This window comes from Poecilia mexicana, unplaced genomic scaffold (assembly GCF_051168715.1).
Source record: "Poecilia mexicana isolate PSO_F unplaced genomic scaffold, ASM5116871v1 scaffold_17, whole genome shotgun sequence".
NCBI classification, from domain to species: Eukaryota; Metazoa; Chordata; class Actinopteri; order Cyprinodontiformes; family Poeciliidae; genus Poecilia; species Poecilia mexicana.
In genome coordinates, this window is record NW_028263386.1 from 10,952,318 (window position 1) to 10,964,945 (window position 12,628).

At 34.0% G+C, this 12,628-nt stretch overlaps 2 protein-coding genes across 2 annotated transcripts; both read right to left on the reverse strand.

Moving 5' to 3' along the window:
• Positions 1–213: 213 nt before the first annotated feature.
• On the reverse strand, positions 214–3,004 carry xcr1b.2 (chemokine (C motif) receptor 1b, duplicate 2). The gene is made up of 2 exons (XM_014968743.2): positions 2,898–3,004; positions 214–2,721 (listed from the first exon to the last, which is right to left on the reverse strand). Exon 2 carries the CDS (start codon positions 2,709–2,711, stop codon positions 1,728–1,730), a length of 984 nt encoding a protein of 327 aa, XP_014824229.2. The 5' UTR covers positions 2,712–2,721; positions 2,898–3,004; the 3' UTR covers positions 214–1,727.
• A 6,635-nt stretch (positions 3,005–9,639) lies between these two features.
• LOC106904408 (chemokine XC receptor 1-like) lies at positions 9,640–12,595 on the reverse strand. Its single transcript, XM_014968742.2, has 2 exons — positions 12,402–12,595; positions 9,640–11,613 (listed from the first exon to the last, which is right to left on the reverse strand). Exon 2 carries the CDS (start codon positions 11,589–11,591, stop codon positions 10,521–10,523), a length of 1,071 nt encoding a protein of 356 aa, XP_014824228.1. The 5' UTR covers positions 11,592–11,613; positions 12,402–12,595; the 3' UTR covers positions 9,640–10,520.
• Between the last annotated feature and the right edge of the window lie 33 nt (positions 12,596–12,628).

A 12,628-nucleotide genomic window follows, 5' to 3' on the forward strand; every position in this document is an offset into this window, starting at 1 on the left:
GTACAATTTCTATGCATTGCACAACATCAGGATGTGTGTCTCATAATACAACTCTGAAACTCTGAGATGACTAATCAAAAGTCATGTAATTTAACACTGTGAAAAGAAATTGTGATCACAGTCCTTTACTAGAAGTCCCTTTCATCCCTTTTTGTTGCCCCCGTGTGGGTTAATTTATTCACCACAGTATTGAAGAAATGACTAAAACATTCGCCAAGAGGAAGTGATGAATAATTTAATTTGTTCATCATGTGAGAAAAAGTTAGTTTCTTTTGCAATATAAAACTTTCCTCTTGTATCTTCCTTCTTCTTATAAAAAGGTCTTGCAAAACTTTCACAATCGGCTTACTTAATTTGTGAGTTCTACTTCCCTCATTGTCAGCTTACGTATTTACAAAAAATATATTTCAAAGAAGGTGTAGCCTGCTGTGTGTAATAAATAAGGAGCATGTGTCTGACAGCTTCATAAAATAGGCAAAATAAAAACAAATTCATCAGGAGGAATTTAAAACCAAAATTATTGAACATGGAAAACTGTTGATTTTCACTTCATATTTTGTTTAAACAAATAAAATAAATTCAATTTAATCACCTTTTCATTCTACATCACTGCAAACTTCTTCAAAAGAGAAGCCATTTGATTTATTTGACCTTTTTGGAGGCAGGAACAAAGAAAATAAGTTTAATATATTTACGCTTTAGTTTTTTTTAATTATGTTTGCAAATAATCCACTATCACGATTAAAAAAAAGTCCAGAATTTAACCAATTCCAAAAACTTTGATGGGTGTTTTTGTTGCTGTTGTTGCGTTTTTACTGTAAAATAGATACAAATTTGATTACGCACATAAAAGACACTTTGAAACATATCCCCATAATTCAGATATCACTTATTGTAAGCATAGCACATAAGAAGTCATCCAAATATACATGTATTCTTAATATATGGGAGAAAAGGTGTGTGGAAGTCGTCATTAAAGACTTTTTAATCCCAGTTTTCTGTGAGCCTTTTCCCACTTACTCAAGAAACACTACAAAGAAGAATAGTTCTTCCTGTTTTTGAGTAAACAGGACAAGATGCTTTTTTTTTTCAAGCAAAAATGTTTTATTTACTCAAAAACACAAAACCATAAAATGGGCAAAACAAACAGACTAAGCTCAATCACTAATAACAAAATTTAACATAACTCAATTAAACAGCAGCTTAAAATGATTGAAAATCCTACAGAAAAAAAGTAAAAAAAATATAAAACTATTTTTTAAATTTATTATTCCTCAACATTAGAGTGGTGCTTGGTATTGCCCTGACAGCACTGCATTTACATCATGTAGTCCTGATCATTTGTAAAACGCAAATCAAAAAGAAGAAAATAACAAAGTTGAACGTACAAAAGTGACTAACATTATCATCACAATGAATTTTGTTATTTTGAAAAAAATAAAATAAAATAAAAAAATAAAAATTTATGATCCACAGACCCAACATGCAAAAAAAGATTTGGTGCCAAAAAAATAAAATTTAAAAATGCTTGAAACATTACACTTCAACGTGGTGAGTCAATCCAATCAGTGTGGAAAAAATATCCATTCTTTCTATATGTGTGTATCATAATTAGTCCTGATTTTCAGATGCACCACATAAATATAATTTGTGTAAACTTGTGCACGTATAAATTTAAAAATAGAGAGTTCCTCTTATTCAAGCTGATGTATTTGGATTACCTATTGTTATCTGTTGTGATGCCAGTCCAGAATGCGAGCTGGACTGGCATTCTGAACATGAACCATGTCCTGGTCAGTGGCTCTTTCTCTGTTAATACAGACTCTGTGGCGTAAAAGATAAAACAGGTGACTTCGAAACTTTTGTGTGAGCATACAAAGCAGAGGATTCATACAGCAATGGGAGAAGGCAAGCATTCGACAGATATGGTAGACAACATCCAACCGCTCCATTTCTTCACAGTCTCTGGGTCTGTACCAGTCCTTAATGAGAAGTACAATGTTGTAGGGTCCCCAGCAGATGATGTAGGCCACAACAATGCAAAAGACTATACTTAGAGCTTTGTGCCTTGTTCTGTTTGCTGACCGTAAAATAGCATATATAATGGCACAATTGCAGAAAATAATGATGGCGATTGGGACGAAAAGAAGCAGAGGAATTTGGAAATAATATCCAAGTTCATCAGAATAAGACACTTCGCAGTAGTAATCATCAGAAACCTCCATTTTGAAAGCATCATACACAGCTATACCGATACTGATCACCCAGATAACCACACAGGCACCGATGGCACAGCGTTTCTTCCTCTGATTGTTGTTTGGCCAGATGTTCAGCACCACAGTACAAAAACGATCCACTGTCATTGCCGTTAGTACAAAGATGCTACTGTACAGACCAGAGAAGTGCACCCAAATGAAGAATTTGCACAGAAAGTCCCCAAGGATCCAGTGATGGAGGTGGTAGGCAGCCCAGAAGGGGACTGAGGCAGCGAAGATCAAATCAGAACAAGCAAGATTTATGATGAAGATTTTTGTGACAAGGTAGAATTGTTCAAAAGTAAAGAGAATGCATAAGAGGAGGCCATTGCCGATGACGCTGACGATGAAGATTATGATGAACACGGCTCCAGTAATGGTTGAAAAGTCCAAAGCCTGACAAGCAATTTGGACTATGTACCCATCTTCATCTGTGCTGTTGTAGTCGTAGTCCATTGCTGAATATCTAAGGAATATGAGCATACATTTAGGGCTTGTCAATTTATAATAAAAACAGAGCATATTATCTCATCATAGCCTTTTGTTTTTTTTTGCTGCGTCTTTTGTTAAATCTTTCTGAAAAAAACCCCCAAAAAACCACACAATTCTTAAATAAATACAAAACAGTGTTAAACAACTTACCCCAGACAGCAGACACTTCCAGCTGTTGCTTTGAACTGCACACTTAAAAGGAAAAGCAAAAATCAGAAGTCAAACTTCTCTCTTTCTGTTTCAGATTAGGTCAGATGTTACTGCTGATTCATTCTGACCCCTTATGGTGTTTCAAAACAAAAATAAATGGGAATTGAATTTCACTTTTTCTATTTGAAAATATATTTTTTTCACCCTCGAGGCTTGTTTCTCTCATATAGCTTGTTATAAAATCCTAATTAATAGGTATTTAAAGATAGTTTTTCTCACATTCCTTTTTACTTGTAGTTAACTTCTCATATTTTAACCCTCAGATTTGCCTGTATTAAAATCCTTAAACATACCACATGAAAATAAGATGAGAATGGCACAAGTTAAGCTAAAACAAATTATAAATCCAACACATTTTTTGCAGCTAATCATTGACCAATCAATCATCTCCCCTTTTGTAATAACTTGTGTCATATAAAATGTCTTTCTAATCTCAATGACTCAACAACTCAATCAATCAGCAGATAAAGTTTTATTTGCAGAACGCGTTGCGACAGTCTGGTAATCAAAATCAGCCAAGTCTCATCTCATTTGAGTAAAATTCATTTTATCTAAATCATTATTTGAACTTTTTGCATTACTTTTTCCCAATTGCATGTCTTACAAGACAAATGAGCTTTCTTTTATTTTTACAGAAAAGTTTTCAGAAATAAAGTTTAAAGAAGGAAGAAATATTGCTTCTTATAATAAGGTCCTATCTTGACCAGATAAACTAAACTATAATAAAGCAAATCTAAGCAACCAAGCAAACTAATAATTCATGTTGTGAATTTGTATCTCTAAACCACAAGGCCATGGCTTTGCTTTTTTTCTGATTCAGGCTTGGATTTCTGGACATCCTTACTTTGAAGTTGGGAAATGTGTTATTTATCTTAAAATAAAACTCTCCTCTTTCTTATAAAACAACCTTGCGAAATTTTGCAAACGTAAGTTTGATGCTTCTTCTTTTCTGCTTCCCTGTTTGTTAAAGAAAGTTCAACAGCCACACCATGATACTGGAATGAAGTACCGTAAATTAGTTTGAGGTTTGGTCGTTTCATCACTGTGATAGGTCATGACAGTGAGGACTGAGATACTTTGGACTCTCACAGCAATCAAAGTCCTGAGATGACTCCACAGGACCACTTGCCAAAGATCCATCCACGGAGCGCACTGCACACAGAAAAGTTAAGAGTTGCCATGAAGCATTGGTTAGAAACTGTAAGCTGCAGAAGGAAGATGTCAGATGTTGTCCTCCACATTTTGTTCCTCAGGAGAAACCACAAGAGAGGAAGGAGTTTCCAGGCACGCTGACAAAAATGATGACATTCTTTACATACTGAAGTCTACCCATTTATAGGAAGGTTCATCCATGTGACATTTGCTGCCATTCTGGAAGAAGTAAATAATCACTGTCGGCGTCCATTGCTGATTGTTTGTGGTCATGAAAGAAAACCACAAACGATCTCATGAGGAAATAAAAACAACAGGTCAGAGGGATTTTTTTTTTTTTGATGAAATATTTATGGCTGAACCTATAATTCAAAATACATTCAAATTTAATGATGAATCAGTAAAAATATTAATGGTCTATAAATAATAACGGTCAAAAATACTCAAAATACACCAAACGAATGACATTTTATTCTTGAAGCCCTGATCATACTAAAACAATGATCTCAGAACAAAAAGCTGAAGAGAAATAAATCTTAATGTTTCTAATGTCATAAACTGTAATGTCATTGCAGACACAAATGCAGGTGATATCGGTCACATTATCTCAGTGGTATGAAGTACTCCAGCTTGTGATGTTTTGATCATTATGTGTCATATTTACATTATTTTCTCAGTCTTGGACTTAGACATTGTTTCATGTGGGACAAAACAAGTGTGCCTCTGCATTTTTTTTAAGACTCAGCCTATCACAATGGCTAGAAGATTTTATTTAGACAGGGAAGTGAAAGTTCAACAACTCAACAAAAATGAAAGGAAAAAAAAATCCCAAACATTACAGTATCTGACAACTCAGCGATTTAAAAGGAAAAGAGAAAAACATTTAAAATCAGACATAGAGATAAACAATGCTGCATAGGAAAATTTGACACAATGTTTACTTTGATGGTTAACTAAGTAAAAGCGGAATTTGTGTTTTTTAATTAATAAATAAACTGAGTTTTTCTCTCAGTGCTATCTTAACAATGTGTTTTCTGTAATGGACATTTAGTTTTTAACTCTGTGTATGTGTCTTAGGTTGTAAAACTATGATATCATATTTCATATTCAATGAAAAATATGTTGCTGAATAAGAAAAAATATATATGTTTCCTATTAGTTTCACTAAGGTCAATTTCCTAATGACTTAACTGGAATAAAAAGACCAACACTAACTGTAGAATCCAGAAAAAACTATCTTAGGAACTGCTTTTTAAACTCCTGTTCTTCCAAACCAGAAAAGAAATTAGACCAGAGGATACTTATCTAGCAACCCTGAATATGAGTATCTAGTTTATTTACTTTGGATCAACAATATTAGCTTTTTCTCCTTTTGCTCTTTCTTTTGGTCTGTTAATTTGTTTGTATTTCCTTTTAAATCCTGTAAAGTAGTTTTGTACTGCCTTGTTGCTGAAAATGTGCTATATAAATAAAATTACCTTTACCTTTTAGAATCTATTTCTACATAGAAAAGGGGTACACTATCTGCATTAGAAACATATCAATGTCATGATTAAAGGATTAAAGACATAACCTTTATTAAATGTTTGCTACTCTGTCAGGAGTTTAATGATTTATGACTTCAAATTCTGAGTTTTCATCTAACCACCTTTCTGGGGAAGCACAAAAAAAGCTCACTGGGAATCGAAGAGTTTCCTTCCTACCTCAAAATGTACCAGGACTTTGGGGCAAAAAAAACAACCCCAAAAACAAAACAAAAACAAAATATTTATTGCAACTGAATCTGGCAGGTGATCAGACTTGGTTTTAACTTGGCTGGACTGACTTCTCTTTTTGTGTTTTGTTTCTCTCTGATGACGTGAATAGTTACGCAGCAGAGCCTGTTTCCTTCCAGATGAGAAGTCATTGCAAGCTTGCTAAACCAATAATGGGAAGACTTGAAACTCTTTTTTGGCCAAAGTGAACCAACGAGAACACTGGAGTCAAACAATGCTTTTAGATTTTAGATTTGAGAAAAGAGTTTTTTTTTTGTTTTTTTTTTAATGACTGTGAAAATACTAATAGTAATAATAATAATAATAATAATATCAGAAACATCATCACCATGGAAGAAGAGCTGTTTGCAAGTGGTCACCACAGACAGTTTTAGGCCAACAAGTTTCCACTTTTTAAAGAAAAATACAAAGAGAAGCATAACAATATGGTGGTTTTTCAAGCTGAAATGTTTTTTTTACTCAAGCAGAACACCCACAAAAGAACTTCAAAATCCGTAACGGGTACAAATTAAAAACAAAGCAGTTGTTTAATTTGTACCCGGTTTGTACCAAAGCAGCAACAGCAACTCAGCATAACTTTAGCAGTTGCTTTTTGTCCTGTTTTATCATTCACATTTACAGTACACGTATTCCTCATCATTTGTAAAACAAAATAAGAAAAGGAAATAAAACGAAAAATAACAGGTTGAACATACAAAAAGCTGACTAAGATCATTTTCACACTAAAACAGATATTTTGTTAAACTGAATTTTCTGATCCATTTGTTCCCAGCATCCACATGCAAAAACAGTTTTGGTGCCAAAAGCTTTTTTTCTTTTCTTTGTTAATACTTCCAACTATTTCAGAGAGGTAAGCCATCTCATGCCAATCTATTTGGAGTAATATCCAAATTATACTAGATTCTATATTCCAGTACTCTTGAATTTCAGCAATGTTGCTGAAAGACCTGAACTGTGAGATGCACTGACATTCTGAATATAAGACTGGCCCCCGGCTCTCTCTCTGTTAGTCCTAGCAACTTGGTAGCGCAAAATATGAAGTAAGTGGTTTCATATCTTTTGAGTGAGCATACATTGAGGAGTGTTTATCCAACAGTGGGAAAAGGCAAGCATTCGACAGATATTGTAGGCAAAATTGATCTGCTGCAGTTCTTTACAGTTTTTGGACTGAATGACAAGTATAATCTTGTAGGGACCCCAGCAGATGATGTAGTGAAGGTGGTAGACAGCCCAGAAGGGGACTGAGGCAGCGAAGGTCAAATCAGAACAAACAAGGTTTATGATGAAGATATATGTGAAGAGATTATGTTTTTCAAAAATAAACAGAATACATAAGAGGAGGACATTGACGATGATGCTGATGATGAAGATTGTGATGAATACGGCTCCATTAATTGTTGAAATCTGACAAGTCATATTTTGGATGAGATTTAAGATGTCCTCTTCTTTATCTGTGCTGTTGGGGGTGGGGGGAAGTCCATTGCTGATTATCTAAGGAACACGAGCGCAAGTTTAGGACTTTGAGATTTCTAATAAAGACCAAGTATAATTTCATTCATTCATTTTTATAGCACCCAATTCCAGATCAGTTACAAAAAACTTAAAAAAAAAAAAAAAAAAAAACTTATCACAGACACACTGCCAGTTCTCATCTGCATGTCAAAGAAAAAGTAAAAATGATGATAAAAACTTCCCTTTTCTGCTTCAAATTAAGTCAGATTTTATTGTGGACCAATTCTGACTACTAATGATTTTTCAAAACTAAAACAAATGACTACCTTTTCCATTTAAAATGCAAATTTTCTTACATTTGAGACTTTATTTCATCCTTACAACTTGCTGTACAAACCCAATTAATAGTTAAAGATTGCCCTTCTTCAGTTGCATTACTTGCTACTTTGCACTACAATGTGTACACCTTTTTATTTTAATTAACCATTGTTTCTATGATATTTTATTTGCTGCTTAATAACGTGTTGCTTGGCTTTTGTTTTTATCTATTATTTTAATCTTGATTTCCTTTGTCTGAAGAACTTTTATGACAAAAACCCAACATTTCTTAAAGTATCAAACATTGTCCAACTCGGTTTTGAATTTATCTAGAAATCTCTCCAAAAATATATTTTGTTTCTATACCAGTTTTGACAAGAGAAAGAAATGAGACGTCGCTACTAACATTACCTCAGACAGGTGCTGCCATCTTCAGTCCAACTATCCAACGTGGTAGCTTGAACAGTGAATGCAACATCACTGTGGCTGAAAATGAATCCAAAGGTGCTGTAAACAAACGAAAAAATGTTTTAAAGCAGTATTTCCGAAACTTTTTTCAGGCTGAGGAACACTAAAGCTATTTAGCAAACACTCACGGACCACCTAACTTGAAATTGCCCCAGCAATAACGTAACTTTTTACAACATTTGGCAGGAGTTGACAGCAGTTAAAAGTAGTAGCACTTAATAGTTCTAAAATTAAACATAGCTAACACGCATAACGGTAAGAGTTAAAAACATATACAGAACATGGCAAAATTACTCCTGAAACATCTTGTATGATTTAATTTGTATAAAACATTTGTTGAAATCGAATACTTGTAAAGAAAACACAGAGCTGCTCCTAATACATAACGCAGTTATGGACTGCGACAGAAAAAGGTGACGAGCTGTCAGTTATTTGTTGCTATGGTAACCATCAGCCGTCAAGCGCAGTGATACACCAATAAATGTCAGGAGAAACAACTTCTGGACTAAACCATAGACATTAATAATAATTAATCATTCACGTCTATGGACTAAAAAAAAAAAATTAAAAGAGTAAACAAAGAAATTAGATAAACTAACATACATAATACTGTTGAAATATTAGGCTCTTAATTTAAACATTTTAATTAAATAATCAATAAAAACAACAATAGATGTTGAAGTGCGAGCAGAGCATTATAATTAAGCAAAGTCGTAAAAAAGCAAAAGAACAGTTCTCACTAACTGAGTCCAGCAAAGAGCCGTTCAAAAGAATCGAATAGTGAGCGACACATCTCGGCAGATATTAGCTTCCTCCGGTCATATAAATTGTCCTGGCGTTTATTTCCACCGATATCTTCAGTTTTTCTTTTGAGTGACTCGGTTTTAAACCACTTATCTTATCCATTATTATTTTGAAACACAATTCTTTGATTAACGCGTCGCACTTTGAGCTGACGTCACAAGAAATAACGATCGTTTACATGGAGTTCAGTAAGGACCACTAGGGGGCGCCCGCGGACCACCATTGGTCCAGGTACTACAGTTTGAACAAGACTGATTTTGACTTGTCCACCTGGCTATTACACCTTTATGGTGGTTTTCTACTTTTTTCCTACGTACTGCTTATTTTTAAGTTGAATTTTGCTGAATAAATGTCAGTTATTATAATTTGACGAGTGCAAAAAGTTTTAAATTACTTATTTGTCTCATTTGTCATATTACAATTTTGGGATTTTAACTGAATATGCAGCTGTTCTGGTCTGGTAGATACCAAAAAGCCACTTTTTGACTTGGCATCTAGTGGGATGGTGTATCTATCAGGAAACATCTTCCTTGGTGTTTAAAGTAAATTGACCAGTGACCTAATATAATAGGATTCATATAATATAATTCATATAATTATGTTATTGCTCTGCTTAATACTAAATTAGTGTTGATGTAATAAAAATTCTATCATATGTTTAAACAATCATCATAAGATCTGCTTGTTCAGAATACAAATTACAGGAGGCAAGATTTCCAACAGTTTTGTTTAATTTGAACTTCAACAAGAGATCAGTAATACAATAATTAGAAAGTATACACATGTATATATGTATATGGGAATTTCGCATCAGGTGGACAGAATCTTCTGATTCAGCTTCATTCTTGTTCAACTTCCTTGTTTCTGTCATAGTTTATACAAACGTTTGTGCAGTTAAGGTGACTAACATCAGTTTACATCACAGAATGAACAAAATACTCTAAATGTATGGTACAAGCACAGAATGAACAAAATACTCTAAATGTATGGTACAAGCACAGAATGAACAAAATACTCTAAATGTATGGTACAAATGCACTATGAACAAACTAAAACAAAGCAGTTTACAGGTACATGAAACCAAGCATTGCTTATTTACATTACAACAACTTTCCATCCATCTAAGAACATCATCAAGTAGTTAATAGCTTGATTAAATACTAACAAAGAATCACTTAATAAAAACTGATGGAATTTTTTTTTATGTAATAAACCCATTTTATTTTACTACATGTTCCCTTCCAAACCTTTTCTATTACATGTCACAGTACAAGTAGACAAAAAAATTAGAGGTGCATTTACAAATATTTAGTATGGACTGATTGGACAAAGACTCATTAAAAGCATTTAAGTTTAGCTTGTAATAGCTTGGATCATTTACATATTGAGGAGTCTTCAATAATAAAAAAAAGTCCAGTTGTTAAATCTTAGAGGCACAAACAGTTTCCACTATGTCTGAAATTAAAAACAAATATTGTATTTTCCCTCTATGTAAGAGCTGCAAAATAAAAAAGTATTACTTAAATTTGATTTGAATTTAAATGGAGGTTTCATGCTTTCAAATACCAATCCATGAATTTGTATATTTCTGTAGTTACGTGGATACTTCGTTGCTGGTTACAGACGTGATTGTGATCCTGCTCACTCTGTTGGAGATGCTGTTGTTTCTATGACCCAAGTTCTGCAGCAGTTTTTTTAAATGGGTTTTGAATTTAACTCCTGCAAACACGTAAAACACAGGGTTGAGGCAGCAATGCGAAAAGGCAGGGAGTCGGGTGATGGAGATGGCATATTCCATGTTTATGTGTTGTTCACAAATTGCTTTGATTTCATAATCATCAGATGTAGTTGGTGGGTTCCCATAAGCAAATGACCTTAAAAACATTACAACATTATAAGGTGCCCACCCCAAGAAGAAGACAACCATAAGAACGAAAATGAGTTTGACAGTTTTGTTTCTTCTTCTTTGGGCAGTCGGACGCAGCAACCTGTAAATGATCTGAGAATAGCAAAACACAAACACGTAGGCTGTTAGGACAAAGAGAACATTTTGTTCATAGATTCCCAACTTTGAAGAAAAGGAGTCCCCATATCCACAATATTTCTTGAACGTTTGACTTGAGCCGTCATCATCTTTTACTGTGATGTAGATGAAGACGGGACTGGCTGCCAAGATACTAATCAACCAAACAATGAAACTTGTGAAAATCCCAGAAGGGCCTGTAGTTGATACAATGCTAGACAGAGGATTTATGACAGCTATGTAGCGGTGAATTGTCATCAGGATGAGGAAGAAACCGCTGCTGTAGAAGCCAACATAGAAAATAAAGTTGACGACTTGGCATGCAGGCTCTCCTAATGTCCATCCATGCATGTAGTAGTAAGCCCAAAAGGGTAGCCCTAAGGTGAAGAGGAGATCTGACACAGCCAAGTTCAGGATAAGTGTATTGGTGATGGATTTGACATTCTCGTACTTGAACAGAATAACAAGAACAAGGATGTTGCCAAAAAGACTGAATAATATCACGAAAGAGAAAAAAGACACAGTCAATGTGGCTCCAAATTCAATCACACTTGTCTGGTTGCATGTTTGATCCTCGTAATCAGTGGTATAATCAAAAAGGTTTCCATTTTCGCTCTCCGTGAAATTTTCATATGTATCCATCTTCCTCCAGCAGGTAAGGAGTCTAAATACACAAAAAGATTTGTTAGATAATTAAAATGTGATTTTCCTTTTAATTTGTGGTATCTTTTTAATTTGCTTGTTTCTTTCTATGTAAACTAGTATGTGGAACTTTCTTTCTCTCACTAATGTCTGAATCTCTCCAATATACTAAGTAAGAAATGGACTATGCTTCTACACGGTAGAGGTGAGATCTGGATGTTCTTTTCTGCACTATATTGTCCATGTAGAAGTAAACAAATTAGAGAGAGGCTAATGTTTTTTTTTCTTTTAGTCTCGTTTTGCTTTGAGATCATAATTACTGTGAAACACAAACAATGAATTTGACTCATTTCAAACCCTGACAGCGCATAGAAATGAGGTCTCATATAAACTTAAATGAAAGGGATTTGTAAATGGCTGTGTGTAGAAAAGCAAAATATTATAATGTATTTATCTATAATATTGACATTATATAGTTTTGCTCAGTAGATGGGTGGAAGTGTGAAAATTAAACTGGCTACTGTCATATCTCATGAGTTAGTTAATTACACAAGTCAGAGCCAAGAAATGTTTTACTGCTTAAACACAGTTTACCTATTTAACATATTTGGCTGAATACATTTTATTTATATGGAAAAGTAATGCAATAGATAAAAATCAAGTCTTTCATTTTTCAACATTTTCAGGACAACTTGAATTTCACTTGCTGATACCTAAAGTATTGCAATTAAAATGCATAAAAATGTAACCCTTAATCTTACAAATATAAAAGAGGAAAAAACATGAATAATATAAAGAAACATACTGCACCTGCACGATGATGCAAAGGATTGTTGGGACCAAAAGCGGTGAAGAACTGGGCAGTAGGTCTCACCTTAAGTAGAAATCAAAGAGGAACAGAAACCACATATTTTCTTTGTTACCTGTATCATTTCAGAATAAAAAAAACAAACAAACAAAAACACTATTCATTTGTGAATGACTTCCAGTAGTTAGTCTTTAGTTTCCAGACCTGCTGTGTATTTTACTGAGACATA

What these genes read in the sequence shown, in the direction of transcription:
- xcr1b.2 (XM_014968743.2), bottom strand. Translation starts at nt 2,711, where the DNA reads ATGGACTACGACTACAACAGCACAGATGAAGATGGGTACATAGTCCAA.
- LOC106904408 (XM_014968742.2), bottom strand. Translation starts at nt 11,591, where the DNA reads ATGGATACATATGAAAATTTCACGGAGAGCGAAAATGGAAACCTTTTT.